General features: G+C 49.9%; 9 protein-coding genes across 9 annotated transcripts; 3 read left to right on the top strand and 6 right to left on the bottom strand.

The window, feature by feature from the left end:
- Positions 1 to 257: 257 nt before the first annotated feature.
- Positions 258 to 1855, bottom strand: rtt106 (putative negative regulator of DNA transposition (Rtt106); the record flags this gene model as incomplete). Its single annotated transcript, XM_043289749.1, has 4 exons — positions 258 to 823; positions 878 to 1234; positions 1299 to 1637; positions 1738 to 1855. The coding sequence occupies 4 exons, from the start codon at positions 1853 to 1855 to the stop codon at positions 258 to 260; spliced, it is 1380 nt and encodes a 459-aa protein (XP_043145684.1).
- Positions 1856 to 2265: 410 nt separating this feature from the next.
- On the bottom strand, positions 2266 to 3390 carry Aud_004812 (mitochondrial 54S ribosomal protein uL24m; the record flags this gene model as incomplete). The annotated part of the gene is made up of 2 exons (XM_043289748.1): positions 2266 to 2913; positions 2974 to 3390. The coding sequence occupies 2 exons, from the start codon at positions 3388 to 3390 to the stop codon at positions 2266 to 2268; spliced, it is 1065 nt and encodes a 354-aa protein (XP_043145683.1).
- A 3610-nt stretch (positions 3391 to 7000) lies between these two features.
- Positions 7001 to 7948, top strand: rho1 (Rho family GTPase RHO1; the record flags this gene model as incomplete). The annotated part of the gene is made up of 5 exons (XM_043289747.1): positions 7001 to 7068; positions 7166 to 7193; positions 7317 to 7514; positions 7604 to 7738; positions 7796 to 7948. The coding sequence occupies 5 exons, from the start codon at positions 7001 to 7003 to the stop codon at positions 7946 to 7948; spliced, it is 582 nt and encodes a 193-aa protein (XP_043145682.1).
- A 1550-nt stretch (positions 7949 to 9498) lies between these two features.
- Positions 9499 to 12078, bottom strand: Aud_004810 (uncharacterized protein; the record flags this gene model as incomplete). The annotated part of the gene is made up of 4 exons (XM_043289746.1): positions 9499 to 10230; positions 10290 to 11633; positions 11688 to 11781; positions 11834 to 12078. The coding sequence occupies 4 exons, from the start codon at positions 12076 to 12078 to the stop codon at positions 9499 to 9501; spliced, it is 2415 nt and encodes an 804-aa protein (XP_043145681.1).
- A 220-nt stretch (positions 12079 to 12298) lies between these two features.
- Aud_004809 (methionyl-tRNA formyltransferase) lies at positions 12299 to 13678 on the top strand (the record flags this gene model as incomplete). The annotated part of the gene is made up of 4 exons (XM_043289745.1): positions 12299 to 12557; positions 12625 to 12695; positions 12747 to 12874; positions 12937 to 13678. The coding sequence occupies 4 exons, from the start codon at positions 12299 to 12301 to the stop codon at positions 13676 to 13678; spliced, it is 1200 nt and encodes a 399-aa protein (XP_043145680.1).
- Positions 13679 to 13810: 132 nt separating this feature from the next.
- Positions 13811 to 15100, bottom strand: Aud_004808 (SDR family NAD(P)-dependent oxidoreductase; the record flags this gene model as incomplete). The annotated part of the gene is made up of 10 exons (XM_043289744.1): positions 13811 to 13833; positions 13881 to 13959; positions 14017 to 14079; positions 14137 to 14225; positions 14279 to 14330; positions 14404 to 14511; positions 14561 to 14623; positions 14681 to 14767; positions 14857 to 15001; positions 15051 to 15100. The coding sequence occupies 10 exons, from the start codon at positions 15098 to 15100 to the stop codon at positions 13811 to 13813; spliced, it is 759 nt and encodes a 252-aa protein (XP_043145679.1).
- A 507-nt stretch (positions 15101 to 15607) lies between these two features.
- Aud_004807 (glycosyltransferase family protein) lies at positions 15608 to 16539 on the bottom strand (the record flags this gene model as incomplete). Its single annotated transcript, XM_043289743.1, has 2 exons — positions 15608 to 16408; positions 16465 to 16539. 2 exons carry the CDS (start codon positions 16537 to 16539, stop codon positions 15608 to 15610), a joined length of 876 nt encoding a protein of 291 aa, XP_043145678.1.
- Positions 16540 to 17019: 480 nt separating this feature from the next.
- On the top strand, positions 17020 to 19710 carry Aud_004806 (uncharacterized protein; the record flags this gene model as incomplete). Its single annotated transcript, XM_043289742.1, has 3 exons — positions 17020 to 17133; positions 17202 to 18038; positions 18085 to 19710. The coding sequence occupies 3 exons, from the start codon at positions 17020 to 17022 to the stop codon at positions 19708 to 19710; spliced, it is 2577 nt and encodes an 858-aa protein (XP_043145677.1).
- Positions 19711 to 20085: 375 nt separating this feature from the next.
- Aud_004805 (sugar porter family MFS transporter) lies at positions 20086 to 21988 on the bottom strand (the record flags this gene model as incomplete). Its single annotated transcript, XM_043289741.1, has 6 exons — positions 20086 to 20225; positions 20292 to 20365; positions 20433 to 21416; positions 21487 to 21711; positions 21767 to 21843; positions 21893 to 21988. 6 exons carry the CDS (start codon positions 21986 to 21988, stop codon positions 20086 to 20088), a joined length of 1596 nt encoding a protein of 531 aa, XP_043145676.1.
- Positions 21989 to 23031: the final 1043 nt, after the last annotated feature.

The following is a 23031-nucleotide window of genomic DNA, read 5'->3' as shown; positions in this document are numbered from 1 at the left end:
ACCTGCACAAGCCAGGGCAGGCATTGGTCATGCGTGATGTTTTTAGAACTGTTGTGCATCGGTTATACATGTTCCACAAGAACCGGACTCGATCTATATACGCGGTTTGTGATTAAGCTTACTGTAGAAGATATTATTTAGTGAAGAACAAGGGGAAAGCCTCGGATGCCTTTTTATATCAATAGCAGGGATGCAAAAGGGCCAGTCAAACATGAACCGAGTGCACGAAAGTTAGTGTCACAGATTCGAGACTAAGGTCACAATTCATCTTCAGCTACGTCTTCTGCTTCACTTCCAAGCTCGGCCGCAACAAGGTCTTGCCCTTCCTCGCCTTCGTCGCCTTCTTCATCCCCGTCCTCGCCTTCTTCGCTGCTCGAGCCACTACCATCGCTCTCGCCGTCACTCCCGGGATCATAGTCTTCTTCGTCCTCATCTTCCTGATCTTCGAGCTCGCGCTGAGCCTTTTGTAATTCGCTTTCCTCTGCAGCATTGTCGTCCGCGGTGCCAGCAACATCTTCCTCTGCCTTGGCTCCATTAATATTGTAGCGCTTAGCACGTCGCGCTTCTGCCAGACTCGCGTCTTGTAGACCGTGTTTCTTGATATACGCATCAATACCAGCATAGTCAGCCTGATCGATCATGGACAGCTCAAATTCCTGCGTCTCGTTTTCATCACCATTGTGGGGCCGCACCGCGATGTTGAGGTTGAAAGTGCGCTGGAGGACTGAAGTGTATGAGATCGACTCAATGTTCTCAAAGGCAAAGAAGACCAATGGCTTCTTGAAACCGAAGAAAATACCCGTAGAGAGGAAGAAAAGATAACCTGAAGATATGAATTAGCTCACTGACGAAGAGTCAGAATTAGATGATCACATACCTTCTTTGCTACCACGGAAGGCTTTGACATGATAGGCCTTCTCCCCCTTCCGATGCGCCTCTGGCATAGCACTCACAAACTGCCTCTCATCCGGGCGGACGACCTTTGTATGCGATAAAGTCTCATTCAATATCCGTCGGACCAAGGCCTCAGCTGTCTCTCCATCACCAGTCCCAACCTGCTGCCCATTCCCGGAGAATGCAGCCTTAGCCGGTCCATCAGAGACAGTCCATACCATGGACTCGAACACTTGTTCGCCTTCTGGAGGCGGGTTGATGCCATCGCTGTATTGCGGGATGATACAGAAGTTGAACTGCCGTTGAGACTTTTCGGGCACAGGAAGGCACAAAACATGTCCTAGCAAATGTACGGATAACGTCAGCGCTCTCTAGCTCCCAAGCACAACGCGATCAAAACTTACGTATTCTATCCAATGGAACACCAAATTCCACTTCCTTTGATGATTGGTTCCGCGCGCGCAGAGAACCGCGCCCGGTAGTTACCTCAAGGGTGAGCTTCTTCCGTTGCGGCATAGCAAACGAGACATCCTGCATGTAGAATTGTAAAGACGCTTCCGCCTTAACATCGCCTGTGGACTGTGTATTGCCTTCAACATTGCCATTCTGGAGCTTTCGTTTCTTTGCGGCAGGGCCTTCGTCGGCCTCTACGGGCTGGGTGGGTGGGTTCGCGTGCCTGGCCAGCAGGCTGGAGGTATATTTAGCGATATCCTCGAAAAGAGGGACATGTTGCGGGGTATTCTCTGTTAAGGGAAAAAATGTTGATGTTAGCTTGTATTTCCCAGCAGCATCTTGTAACCGCAGATGCCTGACAGAAATCCAGGACTGTGAGAGTGTGCGTACCAATCGCATCATAAACTCGTTTCTTCAGAGAAGGTTCAGCGGCGAAGGCATTTTCAATGGCAGGGATACTGGCCAAAAGAGTCTTCGGAGCAGATCGGTTAATTGTGGCAAAAGACATGACGATATAATCACAAGCTACAGCCCCAAATAACAGAAAGAAATAGCAATGACGGGGCTGAACTCTTTTGTGTGTTAGAAGAAAGGATGAGAGGAGACAAAATCGGGGTGCGGATAGATGGGATGGGATAAAGGACCACGGGCCATCCCCGGCGGCAAATCATTTCGAGATGACGCTCCTCTATCTCCATTGTATTCATGCGATGGTCATTCGTTTGATAAGCTATTAGATAGCCATTGTGTTGCATCGAAATAAACCGATGGCATCGCGAATTGAGCAGACAAAAAAACATGGTTTCTATTGTCAAATTGGTCTTATTGTCCTATGCTACAATACAGTTGTATACACGCAGTTGAATCCCAAGAAAGAAAGGTCGAATACAGTATCCCAATTAGAACGTCATATGGAATCTAGGCAGAAGACCCAGCTTTCTTCGCCGCATTCTGTTGCATGAAATTCGCAATGAAGCCAGCAGTCTGGTCGTCCATGATAAAATTGCCGTCGGCGTCCCGTCTGACGCTCATACTCTCGGCCTTCTTAGCCCGCAGCATGGCAAGGAGTTCACCCTTGGGTGTCATCAAAGACCTGCTTTGAAGATACTCCTTTCTGAGGTCCTCCATCTTCTTCGATTCAACCCATTCGGGGTCGTGCCGCGTCCGGTACTTGGAGAATGGGTTGCGGAGCTCGTCGAGGACGCTAGGAGGGAACGGGGCGCTTTGCAACGAAGGAATCCATGTCGGCGTCTCAACTTCCATACGGAGTGTGTCCCATTCCTCATCCTTCATTGTTGCGGGTTCGCTGCGGGGCCACGGAATCTCTATGTCCTCGCCGGCAATATATCTGGTGTGTTTTGGGGTGTCTGTTCCATATTCTCTCTCGAGTATGGGCTCTCCTCCATAGACGTGCTCAACCAGGACGTCCCGCGTGACGCCCGTCTCCGGGTCATCGAGCGCGACCACGAGTCGGACGTCATCAAGCGAGATCGGCAGGTTTACTGAGTTGAAGGGAGTCTTGTTTCCGTACTGCTCGTTCAACCAGTCGGGGAAATGCACATCGGCCTGCAGAAGCCACCGGTCTTAGTAGGTAGTCATGGATTGTATGCAACCGTAAAAACTCACCATATTGAGGTCCTTGACCATCACAGTCTCATTGTTTGGGTCCACCTTAATGACCTCGCCGATCTTGCCCTTGTCTCTGCCCTTCATGATACACACCCGGTCACCCGCAGCAATATTGATGTACTTCCTGCGCAAGTGCTTGGGGATGGTCGGAGGATTCATCGCCTGTGGGCTCAGGGAACCAAAAGTCTTTCCATCGAGGCCTGCATCACGCTTTGGGGCGAGAGGCCCTCGCAACCAGTCTTCCCGGCGTCGTATTCTCTCGGCGCGGATATTGTCGAGTTCTATGCGGTTAAAGGCGAAACGCTGTCTCAATGCATCTTTGAATTCTTCGCGCTCGGCGGCCTTGGCTGCTCGAATCGCCTTCCGCTGAGCCTGATTCCTCGCTAGGGCTGTCCTCCGGATAATTTTCTGCATCTTGAATGATACTGTCCTGGCAATGGCCAATTGCGGATCAGCAACAATTCCTGAGATAACACTTGGGAAGGGAAAATTGCGGCTTCTTGGTGCACGTGACCGGCACTGAATTGGACGTTATGAAGAACCAATGGGAGGCGTCGGATATTGTACTTCCTCACAACGCGTTATCAATGATAGTGAGTAGATGGTTTTGTCTGCAGTCTCTGAATTCTAGTATTGCTCTGATCAATTTGGACGCTTCTGCACCAGTCAGTCAAGATTCTTTCGCATAATATGACAACTTCTATGCTAGATATCGGAATCTCTTATATCTTGTCACTGGTTACGACAGAAGATACTGACGAAATATATATCATGGATGAGGTCCATTTTTGATTCAGTTAGGTATTCGCTGAATGTCACGGTACAAGTGCTGCATCTTGCTTTCTACTCCCATCATATCACTGAACACCACTGCACGACCTCCCTGATAAAGCAGCTTGCTCAGAAAGCATCATAGAAATACCAGGCAGACGGTGATCCTAGAGTGTATAAGTTCACTTGGCAAATCGACGCACTAGAAGGATAGCATTTCAGGTATAATGGTATCTCTTGCAGGGTCTACAGCGCTATATCAAAAGCCTCTCATCACGCCAAGCTAGCTCGGCTGTAGCCGCATTCTATGCAGGGCCTTACACTCACGATCACACCATATTGTGCCATCATTCAAGGCGATTCGTCTATGACCAGGGAGGACTCGAATCAGCTCAAGTGTGCGAGGACGCGGCTTTTCACTTGGCCTGCATACTCATTGCCACATACGTGGATTATTGGAGAGGTGAAATGACCGAAATCGAGTCTCATGGAGGCGACGCGGCATGTGAAAAGCCTGATGCACTGAGTTTGAGTCACAATCATTGACCTTACCGATTTGCATGGAACAGGGTTCATGCCGGACGGTTCGCCATGGACCGGTTGCAATGGCTTATCACATGGAGCCGAAGTCCTTACATCCCAAGTGGAAATGTTCCCCAATCAGATATGTTCCTCTCCAGGAGCTATGAGGCTAAAAGCGGTTATGTGGTAGATATGTTTTACCCTAAGCTAAGTGTATATCAATCAGAATGGACAGCACCCTTTTTCGATATATGGAACGCCCCCCAATTAAGAACCAAGCACTGTAGACAGTCACGTTGTTGCATTCGACATTGATCTATTCCAAGAAGGACGGACCCTCATCTCCATGATTGGAATACAGCCTGCAGCGGAGCAACTCCATTCTACCATTGGCAGAAAATGCTCAAGATGCCTTTGGCATAATGAGGCAAGCCCTGGAGAGGCTTCTGACGAACCAGAGGACTCTGGAGCTCTGACGTGTAATGCGCTCTCATTTCAAAACCAAAGCATGACCACATATGTAGTGATAAATGTGGCTCGACAAATCGAAAAGCATGGAGGGATCATCTCTTGGACCAAGCATCTGCTGTTTTTCGAAAATAGCATTAATCCTCACATCCTATCAGGACTCGAGAAAAGCGATGTGAGATGCAGCACCTCTGCTCATTCTTTTATCTGTGGCTGTGTATTCCATTAAGAGATGATTACCCTCTGCATTTTATGTCAATTCAGGGAGGGACTCTGACGAAGGAGTTCTTTTTCATCAGCAGAACGCAAATCCAAAGGGGTAGCCAATTTCAATAGATGACGTTAGTGTGGATGATAGGGGCTATGGCGGACGATTCTGCACCGCCACGTATTGTTTTGACCACTTGGTACTGAACGTTGTAAGACACCAGTAAGACACCTAATAATCTGTTAGTTCAGATGAAACAAGCATCCATGGCAACTGACAGGCAATCAGGATGGAAAGGGACAATAATGACACCTCAACCTTTAATGCAACAACCTGCTAGACCCGGACTTGGCGTGGATATCTCTCTACAGAACAGGACCAAGGCAAAACGATTCTGTGCGTCTGCGTATTTGCAGAACCCTCAGTTCGGCCAATGTAGATCCCGTCTAGTCATCGGACTTATGTTGGTTCAAGGCAGCAACATAAGGTCTGGAACATCTGGTAAGCCACTGTCAAGCATAACCAGCAGAAGTCAAATGAACGAGTGTTTCTGGTATTGTGCATTGCACAGGGCCAGATTAAGGACACGGATGGTCTTTGATACCAGACGGACTTGCGTTTAGTTTTAATAATTCTTTTGGAGGAGCATGAAACGACATGCCAAAGAGACTGATATTACAATCCCCTATGGCATACCCTACCCAAGTTAACCATCATGGAATTATATTCATGGCTGACATGTGAGGTATTCAGAGGAGCTGATGCCCTAGTGAAGAGCTCTGGGTCTCGAGCGAGTGAGTGGGCATAGAAAGAACCAATTAGGATGCCAGATCCTCCCGAGCCTGGTCCATCATCAGGATCTTCTTCATGAAATAAATCGGTGAAGCAATAATACTATGTGTGGAAGTTGTAACTACTACTCTGTACTTTGGAGAACAAGTCTGAGCCAGATAAGGGAAGATATAATTTCAGCCACCTATTATTTACTATCTGTGGAGAAATCCAAAGTATTCCGTTGAGAAACTCTTACAGTGAGACATAAGGTACAGTACAGTATCAAGCTTCAAGGCCATGTACTAGTATGTATCGTCTAAGTGGAGTAGCAGACTGGGTCTCAGCCACGGTGGCTTCAATAAGGAGACAAGGCAACAACAGTTGAACGCAGCTGAATGTGAGAAGGTAATTCTTATTCAACATAATCAAGCAGAACATCTCTATACCGGAGACAACGAATGAAAGGAAGTTGATATAGTGTCCTTTATCATCCTAGATTTTGGCTGAAGCACAACTATACAGAGTATGAATACAATTTACACATAAAAAAATCCTGGTTGTAAATAAAATGCACAATCAGGAAAAGAAGAAACACCGCCTGGCTCAGCCACATAGCTACCTAGTTGTCCACAGGATGGGTCTGGTAAAATTACATCCATTTCACTGCCAACTCGTTTCATGGTCCTGTCTGTTGTCCATCAATACGGAGTAGTCAGCAGCATGAGCGGACGATGGAACTAATAATACCTAATAATGAAAGAGGACCAGCCGGGGAAAAACGAAACATCGCCCAAATGAAATGAGAGCGAGTCCTTAGACCAACCTAACCTCATTATTAACGCCGATAAACCTCTTTTCCTTTAGCATCGAAACTTGACACCACCACCAACTATCTTCCCTCATCGAAGACCATTCACCATCCATTTTCCATCCCAGTCATTTTTGGTTTCTCTCCATCTATAGCTTCAAATTAATTCAAAGTTTGCAGTCCCTCTCTGTCTTTCCTTCCTCGTCTTCTCCTTTCAATACCTCTATCTCTTAGTGTTCCGCGCCGTTGCGCTTGTTGCTCCCGTGCACTGTATGTGATAACCCTTTTTGCTCTCGGGCGCCTGACTTGTCCCTTTCTCTACTCTCGACCACCCTCCGCCTATTCCATCACTTATCTACTTACAACAGTACTCCTGCCTCCTTTGTTGTTATTTCTCATCAACGCATCCATCGTCTCTGCGTTGCCATCGTTAAATTTTCTAAATCATTCGCTGATCATTGTCTCCTTTTAAGATGGCTGAAATCCGCCGCAAGCTTGTCATCGTTGGCGATGGTGCCTGTGGTAAGACTTGTCTTCTGATGTAAGTTTCATATACTCTCCCTGCCTATGGCGATCATGATCATCGGCAGCACCGAGCTTTTCTCTTATATGAGCTAATCCCGATTTTCTTTGGGTAGTGTCTTCTCCAAGGGAACCTTCCCTGAGGTTAGCTTTCCCCAGCCTTGCCGTCCATCATCGGTACTACCGATGCTTGCTGCTCGATTCGAGTCAACTTCACCGTTCAGTACCCGAATGACTCCTATCATCTGACACTCCACAATCTTTCAGGTCTACGTTCCCACTGTTTTCGAGAACTACGTCGCCGATGTCGAGGTTGATGGCAAGCACGTCGAACTTGCCCTGTGGGATACTGCTGGTCAGGAAGATTATGACCGTCTTCGTCCTCTTTCATACCCAGACTCCCACGTCATCCTGATCTGCTTCGCCATCGATTCCCCCGACTCCCTTGACAACGTTCAGGAGAAGGTGAATAATAGCCCAGGCGTCCCCTTCTTTCACTAAGAGAGAGGGGAAAGTGATACACCGCGCATACACAGTGCTGACAGCGGTCATAGTGGATCTCCGAGGTTCTTCACTTCTGCCAAGGCCTCCCCATCATTCTCGTCGGTTGCAAGAAGGACCTTCGTCATGACCCCAAGACCATTGAGGAGCTGCACAAGACCTCTCAGAAGCCAGTCACTCCTGAACAGGTATGTGACCTGCACGAAAATCAACTTGTTCCATAAATTATTGACATATTCGTTTAGGGTGAGGAAGTTCGCAAGAAGATTGGAGCCTACAAGTATCTCGAATGCTCCGCACGAACCAACGAGGGTGTCCGTGAGGTCTTCGAGGCCGCAACCCGGGCTGCCCTCTTGACCAAGACCCACAAGAAGAAGGGCAAGTGCACTATTTTGTAAACTAGTTTTCGTCTTCTTCGCAAAAGGTCTGTTTCATTCGGAGATTTTATCAACGGATCAGCGTCTCCAATATCTGGTTGCTTCTTTTCACTGAGAGGGATCCTCTCCGTTGGCGTGTTCAAATGTGCCTGTGTGCGAGTGTGGATGATGTTCGACTACGGGCACTTGAGCTTCATGGGAATTATCTGGCTATGCAGTTGGTCGATTTTCTTCTTTTGCAGACTTCTATTATTTTCTTAGGGAGGCGTTGTCTTCATAACCTTGTGGGTTTTCCTTATTCTCTCGCTTCAAGTTCTCCTAGCGCCTACAGGGCTGCCCGGCTGCTGTAGCAGCGAAATATTGCTTGGTTTCTAACAAGCAACGGGAAAAATGAGGGCCGCTCACGACTTTGAGGGCGTATGGTTCGGAAGTGAGCAATTTGAGGACGGCGTTCTGTCTCTGTGTCCCGCCAACATACTCTCTGAGAAATTGATCAAGAAAGGGAGTCAGAATCTCGTGGTATGATAGACGATTCCTATCGCATCCGGTACTTCCAGCAAGGGTCTCATACTTTCTTTTTTTTTCGGTTAAAGAGAATGCATGAAACTGTCTTTTGATTGTTGACGCTCGCATCCTTTCAGTCAATCTAGGCTTTGTCCTATTTTCCATGAGTCCCAGGATGTCTGAGTGATCTCAACACCAGATGGTTGCGATAGTGTCACCTGCTCAGACTCAACTAATAATAATGCTGTTACCATTTTTGTATTACTTGTGTCCTGCCTGCTTTCTGCGTCGATAGTATCTGCTTATATCTTCCGATTGATAACGTAGAGTATTTGCGACCTGAGTCCACGTTAGGCATTGACGAGTGACTACGATCTTACACTGCTGGTAGTTTCGCATTACCATATATTCGAGCAATGTGTTCAGGAGAACTAGGCAATACGATGACATATATACTATGTACTGCTACATTTTCAGGCTTCTGGTAAGCCGGAATACTCCTGCATCCACACAGAGTAGCCTTGCAATGGGGACATGACGGAGAATAGTGCTTCACAAATCTGTTGAACTGTTACTAGACTTACGACCCCGTTCAGTAGCAAGCACCCCACTACAAATTCGGACCATGGAGTAGATAATAGCATTCTTCATCAGTGTCATGTTGAAGTCAACCTTCTAGAGTCTGCTACAGGTGCGAAAAAGTAGTCCACAGGATGGTAGCTTGTAGCACTAAGCAGATTATGTGTTATTCTCGATGGGGCTGGTGCCAGACTATCGAGTGGAGATCCAATAGTGATCGTTTTAAATAGATAAATGCATGGCTATGGTCATGCTCTGTTGCGAGCCCAATACTCTGCTACGTACTATGGAGTAGGCCAAGCGGTTGCCTATCTAGTTTGACTGGAACTAACAGAGATCCGTTCTGTCACTTGTCAAATCGCAATCATGTCGAGACGGTTGTCTATGTTACCGCACTTTCTCTTCTTAACGTTGTTTGCCTTTGCGAGGGTTCTGACAAATGAAATGTGGAGTCTGATAGAAAAGTTCCTAAATCCGAGTATATGGCATTATCTGTTCAGGCTTAATAGATTCTCTATATATCGTCTCGCATCAAGGCCCAGCCCCTCTACAAGTTTGCCCGGCCCCGTCTCAGAGCGGGAGGCTTGCAGTCCCGGTGATGAGGCACCCCCAAGATCTCTGAAGAATCGTGTCCCGCTGCCACCGCGAGCATGCCCCGATGCCGAGACGTGGTCGCTTGCTTTACGGACCAGGAATGCTTCCCGCGCGGGAGGGGGAGAAAAACCTTCGTCATGGCTAACACTTGAATCGTGATCATCTTGATGGTCCGGGAGTTGTGCTTCAGTGATTCGTACCCAAACGATCCACCAGCCGCGGCTGGTCTTGCAAGTTCGCTCGAGTTCGAGGGGACGCAGCCTGGTTTCGGTGTATGTGCTCAGGAGGCGCTGGTGAATGTTAAGACTCTCGACGCGGGACCATGGCGATGTCTCCAGAGAGTAGTGTCCGAGGTCCGGGATGTTCGGAATAGAAGAGCGGATGGTCAGATTTGTGGGGTCGTAAACGAGATCGTAGACCGGTAGACTCTTGGTTGAAAAGCGTTTGTTGAAGTCGAGCGTATTCTCGGACATGAAAATGCGTTCTGCGGCATTTGCAGGTGATGTGGAGTTGCTCAGTGACCTCTGGAGGGGAGCGAGTTGGTGATGAATGCTTTGGTAGAGGGAAACGTCGTTCAAGGACGGCGCTTGAGGGTCGAAAAGGAAGGTGTATATAAAAGGTTGATTCTGCTTGTTACATTAGCTGACATCTCAATTAAGAGGCCTGGTACTGGGTCTGAACGTACGACATAAACCACTACCCGTAGCGGAAAGGATTCTGTATCACCTGCTGTGCTTTGTCCTGAACGACCAGCTCGTTGGACATACAGAGTCCGCTGGACTATCTTCTCTGTCAAGTTGGCTGCTGAGTCGTTCCTAGCGTTATCTTCAGGAGATTGGTGGTCCACAATGTCAGAGTCATCACGTAGACCGATAATGAATTTTCCATTGGCCTGGTCCTTGGGTTTGGTGTCGTTGCTAATCCTCGGTGCGCTTTCTTCAGATGCTTCCTGGGCATAGTCAGAAGACTGCTCCTCTTTCCTCACATCCGGCCCAGTCTCTTCCCGCTTCAGTGCCTCAACGCGGGGATGTGTGCTGGTTGTGCCCGACGAAAAACTCCACGACGAGCCGTATCCGAACGTGAGATATTTGACCAAAGTGTCTGATCCGAGACCTATCCAATCGCTGCCCTTGTTGGCCCTGGATGGGGAGCTGTCACTGCTACTTTGCGGTGTCCCTTGTTCGGCATCCTGTGCAGCTTTCGATGTTCCTACTACGAGGGGAGGGGGTATCCCTGGGGCAAAGCTGCGCTTTGTCGTCGTCAATTGGGATTTGTCGGTACGGCGAGCTGAGAGAGCTTTCGCAGCTGATCGACCACGATGTTCCCTCCGGCGTTTTCGTCGTCGCGGTGACGTCGGGTCCTCACCCACCCCATACGCTTCGTACCCATATCTAAAGATCCATTCCATCCACTGAGAGACCTGTACCAGAGAAGACCTCGAGATGTTACCGACTCCAGAGAATATGACACCATCTGATGGACGAGGGTAGACATCCGAACCGAGCCAACTTCCCTGATCTTCGCCTGCATCGGCAGGATCCTCAGACCTCTTTGTCGTTGCTAAATTCTCCGCGGCGGAAGAAGGATGATCGCCGAACCTGGAGACGACTAGATCCACTAGGCCGTCTGTTCTGAGCACATAGTCCTCAAGAACCTCTCTCTCCCCACTTCCCCATTCTTCCTCGCCCACTCCGATGCCAAGCTCGCCGCCAGCAGAAAGCTTTATGCCATTATATAATTCAACGGTGGGGTTGCCAGTCAGGAGAATGTCCCAGCTCCACGCAAATTTGCACCAAAAGCGCTCAAGAAAAATGCAAAACGAGGATCTTCCAACGCGGTCGTACAGACGCTGAAGCGTAAGCTCATGATGAAGGAGAAATATGGAGTGAGCCCGGCGTAGCTGTTGTTTCAAGAGTTGCGGCGGACAAATCTCTCTCGAGGAGTAATAGAAAGGAGAAGCACCGGATGTATCTTGCTGGGAGGCAGCGCCACTTGCTGATTCATTGGGAAGCCTAGTGAGATCTATTGACTGTGGTCACAGAGTCAGCGATCAACCCAGAATGCCCCGCGACACCGTACTTACTGCTAGTATCCACCAATTTTCCTCCAACTCATGTAGTATGACGGTCGATTTTTCTGTCTCCACATAATCGACCGGTTTACCCTCGGAGAAATTCCTGGAGTACCATCTCAGCTTTATTCAGGTTCTGCAAACGTTGCGATTCGAACCTGGCGAAGCTGACCATTCCCTGCGCCAGTCCTATTTGGCGCAACCTCTCATTTTGCCCCTCAGTAAACTTTGCATCGTCGTTAACAGCTGCTAATCGTTCATTTCGTCGTGATCGCTCTGTTCTGGAGGTATAGAAAACAACCTGATCATCGATACTTTCGTCTGTCGGTCCGAGGAGGGGGTTGTATATCGCAAGGAATGAGAGCTGCGCGGGAACCACTGAAATTAAGTCGCTATCTGGCATTGCATGTTCAGATCATGCCACTGCTCATCACAGAGATGTGGCACACTCGAGCACGACTATGTCGTTGGAAGACGAGCTGCGCTGATCAGATGGGCATGTTGATATGGTGACATCACGTGGCTGAGCATCGGGAAAGCTTCGTGGAGCTTCCCTTCACAACCACGACAGCCAGATAGCGAATACAGACCCCGTCTCACGAGGACGTGGGCAGGTTCAGACCATGGCTCATCTCATGAAAGCTGGAGCTCTCTGCCACTATAGATGCGCTCTTTCAAAGCGCAGCTTTGGATATCGATTTCTTGCGACGAAAACATACGACCCTCTCCGTATCCTCTTTTGCGGAGCTGACGAGTTCAGCATTGCTTCCTTGAAAGCTTTACACGAAGAACATGTCAAACGACCAGATCGAATATCGTCGATTGATGTTGTTTGCAGACCTGGAAAAAGAGTAGGGAGGGGTTTGAAAAAAATACGGGAGGGTACTCTGTCCACTTTGAAGGATCAATGTGCTTGGAACTATGCTCACTAATTCTATCTGATCCATAGTCCCTATTAAGGCGGTCGCAACAGAACTTTCACTTCCAATTCATGAGATAGATACATTCAAAGGCTGGGCGGTAATTTATAGTCCTCGTCGACACGGTAGACTTGCGTACTGACACTGCTAGCCCCCAATACTGCCCGGGGGTCCCATCAATTTGATAGTGGCTGTGTCCTTTGGCTTATTCGTGCCTCCGCGAATCCTCAATGACGCCAAGTACGGTGGATTGAACGTTCATCCATCGTTGCTTCCCGAGTACGTCCCGCAAAATCCTAAACAGTTCCTCAAAAGGGCTCATCTAACGAGCGAATGCCTAGTTTCCGTGGTCCGGCCCCGTTACACCATACTCTTCTAGCAGGGAGAACGAAAACGGGCGTTACGCTTCAAACTCTACATCTCAAGCATTTCGATCATGGCGTCATCCTTCAGCAGACTCCATGCCCCGGTTTCGAGATACCGAATCCTGACACATGCACCGTTCCGGAGCTTCTAAACATCGTTGCCCCTAAGGGAGCGGAGATCCTCTTGGATGGTATTCGCAAAGGATTGTTCGTCCCTCCCCTAGAAGACGCAGGCTGGCGGGCATCACAGAGCGATGAGCCATTAATTCATGCGGCGAAGATTAAGCCAGAGGATCGACACATAGACTGGGTCAACTGGACATGGAAGGATATCCACAGGCGGAATCGCGTGCTCGGTCCCCTCTGGAGCAAAACCCTCGCGACGAGCGATCCTGCTTCCGGGAATCCTTCGTTCCAGCAGCGCAGAGTGATCTTAAGCGACATGGAAGAAGTAGATACGATAAAGGGCTGCGAGCCATTCTCTCTTGTTCCCGGTTTGCCTTTTGTGGATAGCGCGTATCCGATTGATCGCCAACAAGGGAAGGGGCTGTACGTGTTCACAAGAGATGGTAAACTGATTCGGATTCATCAAATGAAGGTCGAAGGAGAACAGAATGCCGATGGTGTTCGTGCCGCGCTCAAAGCTCGGATGCTTAGCGATCGAACCTTTCACTCTGGCGCTGCCGACTTCACTCCATTTCATAATCCTTTGCAATGAACCAGAGAAGGACGAGCATGGTCATTTTCTTTTCATTATTCTAACAAAATGATACCACTTCAACGTTGCTCAAGTCTCTATATGTTTGACAACTATCACCCACGCTCCAGCCGGTCTTCGGAACAACACCGCTTATTTGATCGCAAAACCGGCATCTGTGTCATCAGCATTGCGATAAATGACATAAATTGGGGTCACTTACCAACGTGGATGGACTGTCCAGTCATGGACGAGTTCTGAGCCAGCATAACATATGCATTGGCAGCGTCCTCCACCTCAGGCTAATGGTCACTTGATTAGCTAACGAGGGTCGAGTATAAAATTTTGGCCTCTCTTACCAGTTTCCCGAGTACAGCTTTGTTCTTAAAGGCAGCGATCTTTCCAGCAGGGAACCGTTGTCCCTGTAGTTTGATTAGCCCGAGTTCTGCGCTGCTCGCTCTATTTTCTATGTGACGTACCCATTCAGTGAGCAAGAGAGCAGGCACCACAGCGTTGACGCGGACTTTCGGACCTTGGCTCTGTGCGAGACACTTCATAAGGTGCAAACCTATGTTGAATTGTGAGTCATGGTTCACTCATGACTTTGCCTATGAAGCTTACCTGCTGCTTTTGTCACAGCGTACGGTATGCTGCTGCCGCTTGGGGTGACAGCCTAAATGACTATATTAAGCGCCAAGCTTCACAAGACATATTTTGACCCAAAGAGGGGATTGGTGGTTACCTACTGCAGTGGACGAAGTTATAATGAAGACACCGCCGTCGGGGTTTGCGTTGAATGTAGGAAGTGCTTCCTTGAAGAGGTACCAACTGCTCTTGACATTCGTTGACCAGCACTGGGTGACATTGTCAGCTGTTGTTGTCCATAAGATTGGACTTCATTACCCTGTCCCAGTCATCATCATCCATGGCGTCTAAATCGCTGAATGTAGTCATTTTGGTCCAACCCTTCACGGCAATTAGTCCGAGGCAATATAGTGAGAAGCATATACTGATAGGACCCACAGCATTTGAGATCACAATATCTAGACCTCCAAGCTGTTCAATCGTGGCCTTTATCGCATTGCTACAATCTTGACGGCGACTTGCATCCTAGATTTGCAGGTCTCAGTCAAATACCCAGCTCAGTGAATCTCTCTAGCGCGCATTATGGATTACCACAGCAATCAAGCATGACTTACACCTTGAACAGTGATTGCCTTAACGCCGTACTGAGTCTGTAGGCTGGACGCGAGCTCCTCCGCCACGTCTTTACTCGAAAGGTAGTTGATCGCAACGTTACATCCTTCGGCAGCGTACTTTTGAGCCACTAGAGCTCCTAATCCTCTGAATATTCTCAGCGCCATTACCAATAAGAAGCCGGAAGCAGACGTACCGGGAGCCACCAGTGATCAGGGCATTGCGGCCTTTTAACGAGTAGGACATGATTCACAGATACTTTTCTGAAGGTATATTATGGAGAATGTAGAAAGCCAGTATCTAGACGATATAAACAAGAAGAATAATTGTCGAGGCAGAAACAGTATAATAATGGTCGATTGACGCGGGGTAATGTACTTCAACTATGGGGAAGATATCGGTATAATTCCGATATCTGCATGGGAGCGGAATTACTAGCTCTCTTGCTTGACTGTGTGAGCTTGATCCGGCCCATCTCTACCTATGTACTATTGTCCTATTCAAGAAAGGCAGTAGGCGACCAGGCGACCAGAAGGCTCGAATGATTATCTCAAGCACTGAGGGGAAGAACATATTGAGTTGAGGAGGTGCAATGGGCGGCGCGCATAACTGACCTCGGCTTTTCTGTTGAGGTTCGTGGCTGATAGACACAGCTATATCGTTTGTCATTATCTCACAGTATCTGTAATAGTATACGTATTCTAAGAAATATGGTAGATTGCACGGCAACGCCGTCAGAATGCAATGCTATTGTTAGTCTACCAGCGTACCGGCATATTCTGTCTTCCCCATGCCCATCCAGGCCTGTTTTCCTGCCAGGTCAGGCCATTGCACGAGAAATCGATCAGCAAAAGGTAACAATAGCTTTCCACTTAGACTAAACGTTGTAACCCGTGCCCATGACTCTACGTAAATGGTACGCAGCTGGAAGTGAACTGGTGCCAGTGCATCCTCTGATCTCTTCGCTTGAGATGATCTCGAGATATCCCTGTCTTGGTGGTTCTTGATATTGAGAAGAGACCCCAGATAGTGAAACAGTCGCAAATATTTGGCGGCCAAAATCATACAGACTGCAGTAGCCGGACCGTTGGTAAGGATAACGTCCGGGTATGGCGAGCTTGTTCTGAGAAGCGGCGACTTTTGCTCGGGATGACGGCCATGGAGTACAAGAAGACAAGCGTAGAAGCATTGGAGGGTTGAAAGAGGAGCAGTCAGGTAAGACTGGTGCACACGGCGCGCGCGAGGAACCGTGACGATTGCGTAGGACTCTGCGGAGTTGCTGTCATTGGCAGAATATGATAGCTTTGAATTTTGCTTCAGCCATTCTGTTTCAAATTCCACGGCCCTCGCAGCGCTGAAATCATCTCCCGAGCTGACGACGTAGGTGCGGTAAGTATATGTCGAGGGGTCGAGTTTCATACGCCGCAACATAGAGAACATCTCCGCGGTATGTCCGCCGCTGCCTAGGACGACGAGAAGATGAGTTGGACTATTCTTTCGTCGCCACTTCGGAACTTTGGAGTTCTGCGATATTGATAGAGCACGAATGCAGAGCTGAAAATAGAGTCATGAGCACGCCGCAAGAAGGAGGGATTGAGAAGTGTCCTCACAGTTAATGCGACAGTGCCGCATATGGCCACAAATAAGAGGCCATAGAGGATTAGCTTGACAGACAGCAGAGCCATAGGGAGCTTATTCTCGCGATTTCAGACGAAGATTGCCAGTTGGAAGTAAAATTAGCTACTGTTGTAGCTAGATCTCATCCTCAACGTAGTGCACTTGAAGACACGATAGTCAGAAAACGACACCTGTTTCACTTGTTTTTGTTGGCATTCTAGCCCTGACAGACTCTCAAAGCTGGAAACACCTTAGATTATCATTCAGTCGCAGCTATCCTAGACTCAACGAGCCATTTTGTCTTGGGATGGCGGGAGTTGTCAACATTCTCCCATTGGTTTATGTCATTGGATTAATTGCGGACGGCACGTGGTCCGTGCGGAGCTCGGTGATTATTTTCCTGTTGTTGTCTTAACTCCTGTGATAGACAAAAACACCAAGATACCCTTTATCATCACTCCATAAATAAATTGTTTTTCAAGCGCACTAGATTCTCTCTTGGAAAAATCACCATCAATGTCATCGGATCTGACATGAAATACTAAATCATGTTTTCCAAGCGACTAAGCTGCTTCTATTGTGGACGTCGCTCTGCGCAAGCTGACAAGAACGTTCGCAAATGGCGCTGCAAACACTGCGAAGCGGTCAACTACCTTGATGAGGTATGTGCTTGCTCTTTTTTGCCCTTGGTTTTTAGTATACTCCGAGTTAACGCAGATGCCGTCACTAGAAAGGAGAGATTACTGACCCTCCCGCCGCTGAAACGAATCCTACTGTTTACGGTCCTGGGGCCACAGACGTTTCCTCTGAGTCGGTTGATCTTACGGGATCCGGCCTCTTCTGTGCTCAATGTGTTCGCAACCAGCATTTGTTCACAAGTGCACTTGCCTCTTATTTCCCGTCGCCGGAGGACCCCAATTATAGCGCCTACGAGCGAGAATATCCCAGTTTTCGCAGGAACCTGGAGGAACGATACCCGCAAGTATGCGCAAACTGCGAACCTCGGGTGAAGGAACGGATACGTCAAGCCGGATATGAGGCAAAATCGGACCACCTTCGACGGATGATGGACAGGAGCAAAGCGGGAAGGGCGGCGAGACACGCGCGGCGGTGGAATTGGAGGAATCTACTGGTGTCAGCGGGTGCCATCGGTTACTGGGGCAGCGTTGCTGGTCAACTCGCCTGGGATACTCTGGGTGTTCTGAGTGCCGATCATCATCTCCGCGATATGTATGATGACTTATCACTGCCGTCCTTTGCGTCGTGCTCTCGTGCGACATTACAAACACGTCAACTACCGAGTTCATGCTGGATTGACTTGTCTCCCTACGCTGGTATAGCTCTGGTTGTGGGAATCTTGTCCTTGTGGTGGAACCCCAAACTGCGACTCAAGGTCGAAGGCAGAGGAGGGCGTTTCGTCGGGCTGGGCGAATACTATCAGGTGCAGCTCATCGTCATGGTGGCGCGATGCGTCTTCTGGGCTGTACTTAAAGACCCTTCTTCGAGTGGACTACAACCGGCATTGCCGCCGGCTCTTCATCTATTCATGATACTCTTCACGATCCTGGTAAGTCTCGTCGTTGCTGAGGAACGAAGAAACCGCACGCTGACAGAACCTCAAGTCCGTCGTTGTCTCTCGGCGCGTTGTCAAGTATGACACTCGCCCGCTGGTCGCATGGTCGGATAGCACGCCAACGGCGACCCCTAGTAGGAAAGCCGTTACGTCCCCCGGTGTGCAATCGAGCACTACTGCTCATCGCCTCACCAGCTCTCGCGGAACCGACCAGCAAGCTACTTCACGCTTCCCGCTTGAGAAGCTGGCAACTCCCCGACCAGTGCCGGAATCGGAGACGCTAATTCCTCCCACGCCTCCTCCCCAGGTGGACGACATGGACTGGACCCCTTCTGTGCAGCACGAAATTAAGCCGACGGTCAGCGTCCGTCAGAGAGACACACCCTCTGTTCTCAATGGACCTCTACCGTTCTATGGATCACTACCTGCAGCCCCTAAACCTCCATCATGGGACCTTCGGACCCAATCTTCGCGGTCGAAGCCTATCCAGCAGGTTATTGAACGCAACCCATTTCACCGTACACCCACTCAGTCGCCAAGTTCTTGGCAACGTAAGCCGGCTGGTCAGGCAGATTCGGTCTTTGCACCTCCAAAGTTCTTTCCTACCAGTGACCATCTTGCTTCAACTGGGCTGGAGAGTTTGTTTGACCGAGCTTTTACGATCAAATCGCCTGAGGATGAGGGGAACGAGAACTGGCAGCAGCACCAGCGAGCATCGAGTGCGCATGCTCGCCAGTCCGCGGATATGCAAACACTCTTTATGTTCCAGTACTTTCGGGTGGGCCTACTACTAGCATCTATTGCTGCGTGGCTTCTATCACAGTACAACCATCTCTCAATTCCTGGCAATTACGTCGAGGTGGCTTCTCTTGGGAGTGCAAGTCTAATTGCAGGATTCGCACTGTTGGATGTCCTCAAGCAACCCATCGCGCAATGGAACGGCATGGAGATCCTTGTTTATTTCGCCGAGCTTGTGGCGGCCGTCCACCTTGGGGGGCACCTTCCACATGTGTCGTTCGAGAGACATTATTTTGACAGATATGGGAAACTTCTGTTGACCTTTATGACCGTTCAGGAAGCATTGGGGCTGTTATCTCTCTATCGTATCGCGCTAGCTGGTGATACTGGCTCTCAAGTGCAGCAGCCCATCCGGTCTGCGGACGAAAGCGCTTCGGGCAGTCCATCACTTGGAAGCCATGCTCGGCCCGAGCAACCATCTTCGCCATTCTGTTCTGCTGAGCCCCCTGTCCCCCCTCTTTCATTTTCTTCGACTGCTGCCGGTTCCAGCTTCATGACGCGGTCACCAGAGGCACAGTACCAACTAGGATTTCCGAACCACAATCAAGGCCTCAAACGTGATCACAGCTTCACATTGAATAGTCTCAAGGACAATGAATCCGACTTCTCTGATGCGTACGATCGCGATTCAGACACCGAGACGACCGTGACGACGGCAACGACAGCCACAAGCAACACGGTCAGGAATATCCGCTACGGTCGGAACCCGACTGATACATTCTTCTCCCCAAGACGCTCAGACCTTGGACCTGGAATCGGGGGGTTGAGTCTTGATGACCAGCCCTCCCGGCGAGTGACGCGCAGTCAGACGCAGAGACTTGCCGGAAATGAAGGATTCCGTAAATACTCGATGCGCGGTTTGAAGTAAACGTTTGAACAGCTTCAACTATTTTCTTCTTTATATGCTATGACGTGCATTAGCGGAGTTGGGGTTTGCTTTGTTTGAGATCCAGGTATATTTGCATTCATTAAGATATTGGACTGTGTCGCCTTTCGAATGTCAAAAGCGTTCAAGGGTCGATTGATTGATATTATTTTGCATCCACTTACCCCAGTCTGTCTTCTTGTTTTGTCACTCTGCTGTGTGGGAATTTATTGCGGATTTGTACATAACGACAGGAATATACGACTTACGAACCATGATGAACAAAAATTCAGTCCTACAACCATCTATCAAACAGGATACTCTGATTCATAGCAAGTTACCAGAACTCCCTTACCAGGACATTACAAGCAGAGCTATCTACGCCCTTTCAACCCTTGTCTCAACCACGGTTTCGGCCTCCTTGTCGGTCGTACTCATAGCCCGCTCGGCATCGGCCACCTTGCTATCCTCGGCGGTCGTGACGCCGAACAACTCATCCATTTTCTCGAGCGAGAGACCTATTCTCGTCAGCATGAACTGTTTAATACATGATGATTTGGCAGGAAGGGGCGGGGGAAGTTTACCCTTGGTTTCAGGGATGAAGAACCATACGAACACACCCATGGAGAGACAGAAGCAGGAGAAGATAATGTACGTTCTTTTGACCGTTAGCATACTTCACTTGGAACGGGGGAAAGAGGATTCTGGGGGAGGGAGAGTGGTACCCGTAACCATTCGCACCGACGGTGGCAAGCATATTGGGGACGGCGCGGGCGACGACAAAGTTGAAGAGCCACTGCGTAGCGGCGGCGAAGGAGACGTTCAGGCCTCGCAGGCGGGCGGTGGGGATTTCAGAGACGTAGATCCAGCAGACGGGCCCCCAGCCGAACTGGAAGCAGGCGGCGAAGAGGAAGATGCAGACGAGGGCGACGTAGCCGGCGGGGATGACGGGCTCGCCGGCCTTGGGGGGCGCGATGCGGACGTACAGGCCGATGTAGAGCATGGTCAGGCCCTGGGCGACGGAGGTCCAGAGGAGGGAGCGGCGGCGGCCGAGGGAGTCGGCGACGAAGACGAGGAAAAAGGCGCAGCCGACCACCTTGACGATGCCGTAGACGCCTGTGGCGAAGAGGCCGTTGGCTTTGCCGGTGACGCCGAGGTTCTGGAAGATCTGGGGCGCGTAGTAGTTGATTGCGTTGGTGCCGGTCATCTGCTGGCAGACCATGAGGAAGATGCTGATGAGGGCGCGCTTGCGGTTCCCCGGGATCAGCCACATCTCTCGCATGAGGTCCCAGGGGCCCGAGCCGCCGATGAGCTGGCGCTCGTGCTCGAGCTGCGCGACGATGTCCTGGAACTCGCGCTCGATGTAGGGGTGGGTGGGGGGCAAGTGGCGCACTTGGGATAGTGTGGCGCGTGCGGCTTCCCAGCGGTCCTGGCGGGCGAGCCAGCGGGGGGACTCGTTACACAGGAGCATACCGACCAGGAGGCAGATGGCGGGGAGTCCCTGCATGGCCAGCGGGACGAGGTACATGGCCGGGCCGCTGATGTGCAGCAGGGAGCCGTAGTTGATCCAGAACGCCAGCATAATGCCCATGGTGATGAAGAGCTGGTACAGCCCGGTCAGACCACCACGGATGGCACGAGGAGCGTTCTCCGACACGTAGAGGGGGTTGATCATCGAGGCGAAACCGACACCGAAGCCGGTGACCAGTCTGCAAAAGAACGAAGCACTCAGCGAATGCTCCTCACGAGTTGTTACAAAGGGACCCGGAAGCCACTCACCGTCCAATATACAGGGCCTCCAGGTGGCCACTGGCGGCAACCTGCATGATCACACCCAGGATGGCCAGAACCGATGCCGATATCAGACCGGGCTTTCTTCCCCAGCGATCAGCCACCGGCGAAGCGATGAGGGCCCCAAAGAAACAGCCCGCTTGCAGCGTGGACACAATGTTGGCAGAGAGATTTGCCTGGTCGACCGCACTCAGACCGTTCAGGCCATATTTTCTGGTGACGGTTAGAGCAAGCTCTCCAAGGTTATATTTTCGGCAAGTGGACGCACGCCATGAACGGACTCATTCTGAGGACACCCCCGATGATGCCTGTTTCCATCCCGAAAAGCATACCACCGAAGCATGCCTACAGACTCGTCAGTCTCTGAATACGGTGATATCGTTGGGCAACTAACCGAGCAGGCAAGCATATACACTCTCCACCCATAGATTTCCTTGGGGTCCTCTCGTATAGCCTCATTGTGGACGAGCTTTCTGAGGATGGCAGACATGTTGACGATGACAGTGGGCTCGTCAACAGAGCTAAAGAATTAATGAAGAAAAGTCGATATAATCTGAGACACTACGTCTAAAATCCCACGTTCATCCCTGACAAGATGGTTGAACAAGATCCCCGACGCGAAAACCAAACGCAACCCTAGGTTAAAGAGTCCAGGGATGGCAATGTTTATGTGTCTCTTTACCTCAACAGACCCGCCGATCGATCAACCGACCTGGTAATGTATATATAACCGACGGTGTCTGATATCAGTAACCGTCATCATGCAAACCGTGTGGGTAACATGACTGCCAGCCACGGGAAAAAAGACGACCAGCGCGCTGAAATCTTTCCACGAATTATAGCAGATGATGAGCAGCCTAGGTGAAGATACCTCAGATGCCGAGAACGCCTAGAGCTCGTGGTTTGGACGGGTTGGACGAAGAAAAAAGGAAGGTCAGAGGACAAGGGTGTATGTCCGTCTGGGCAACGGTAACCTCTCGGTTTTGGTAGAACGATAGCGCCATGCTGTTGGTCTTAGCCAGAGCAACCAGTAGACAGGATCCTTGGCCCTGATCTCGTATCATGGCTGATGGTCAGCACGAGGGAAATTAACCGGGGAAATGGGGTGTTTGGTGTGCGAGGATGGGGTAGTGTGGGGGCGACAACGAATGAAATGGGATGACCGAGACTCAGCAAGCTGTTTAGAGCTTGGCTCCAGTCTGGGGATTGCTGGTTGATGCCCCGAGTCACTCATGCCACCTGATTTGAAAGAATGAAGGATGGCCAAGGCTCGATGCGAATGGTGGAACGGCGAGGATGTGCCAAGCAGAAACAGGGAGGGGAAACACAAAAGCAGAAGTAAGTTTGCGGGGAAAGTAGGGCCCGATCAGCATCAATTCAACTTGATTGAGACGAAAGGTTGCATCTAAGCTACTTTAGTGCGGCAGGTCGGCTCACTTGGCTGAAGCTAGTGAGTGGGTGATTTAGCCAGAAACAGTTCATTCATCCGGTGCTGGCCATTGGGCAGCATTGATATGAAGTATTCTACACGTC

The sequence above is a fragment of the Aspergillus udagawae genome (assembly GCF_001078395.1).
Source record: "Aspergillus udagawae IFM 46973 DNA, scaffold_3, whole genome shotgun sequence".
Taxonomy (NCBI): domain Eukaryota; kingdom Fungi; phylum Ascomycota; class Eurotiomycetes; order Eurotiales; family Aspergillaceae; genus Aspergillus; species Aspergillus udagawae.
This window is presented reverse-complemented; position numbering and strand designations above follow the sequence as displayed.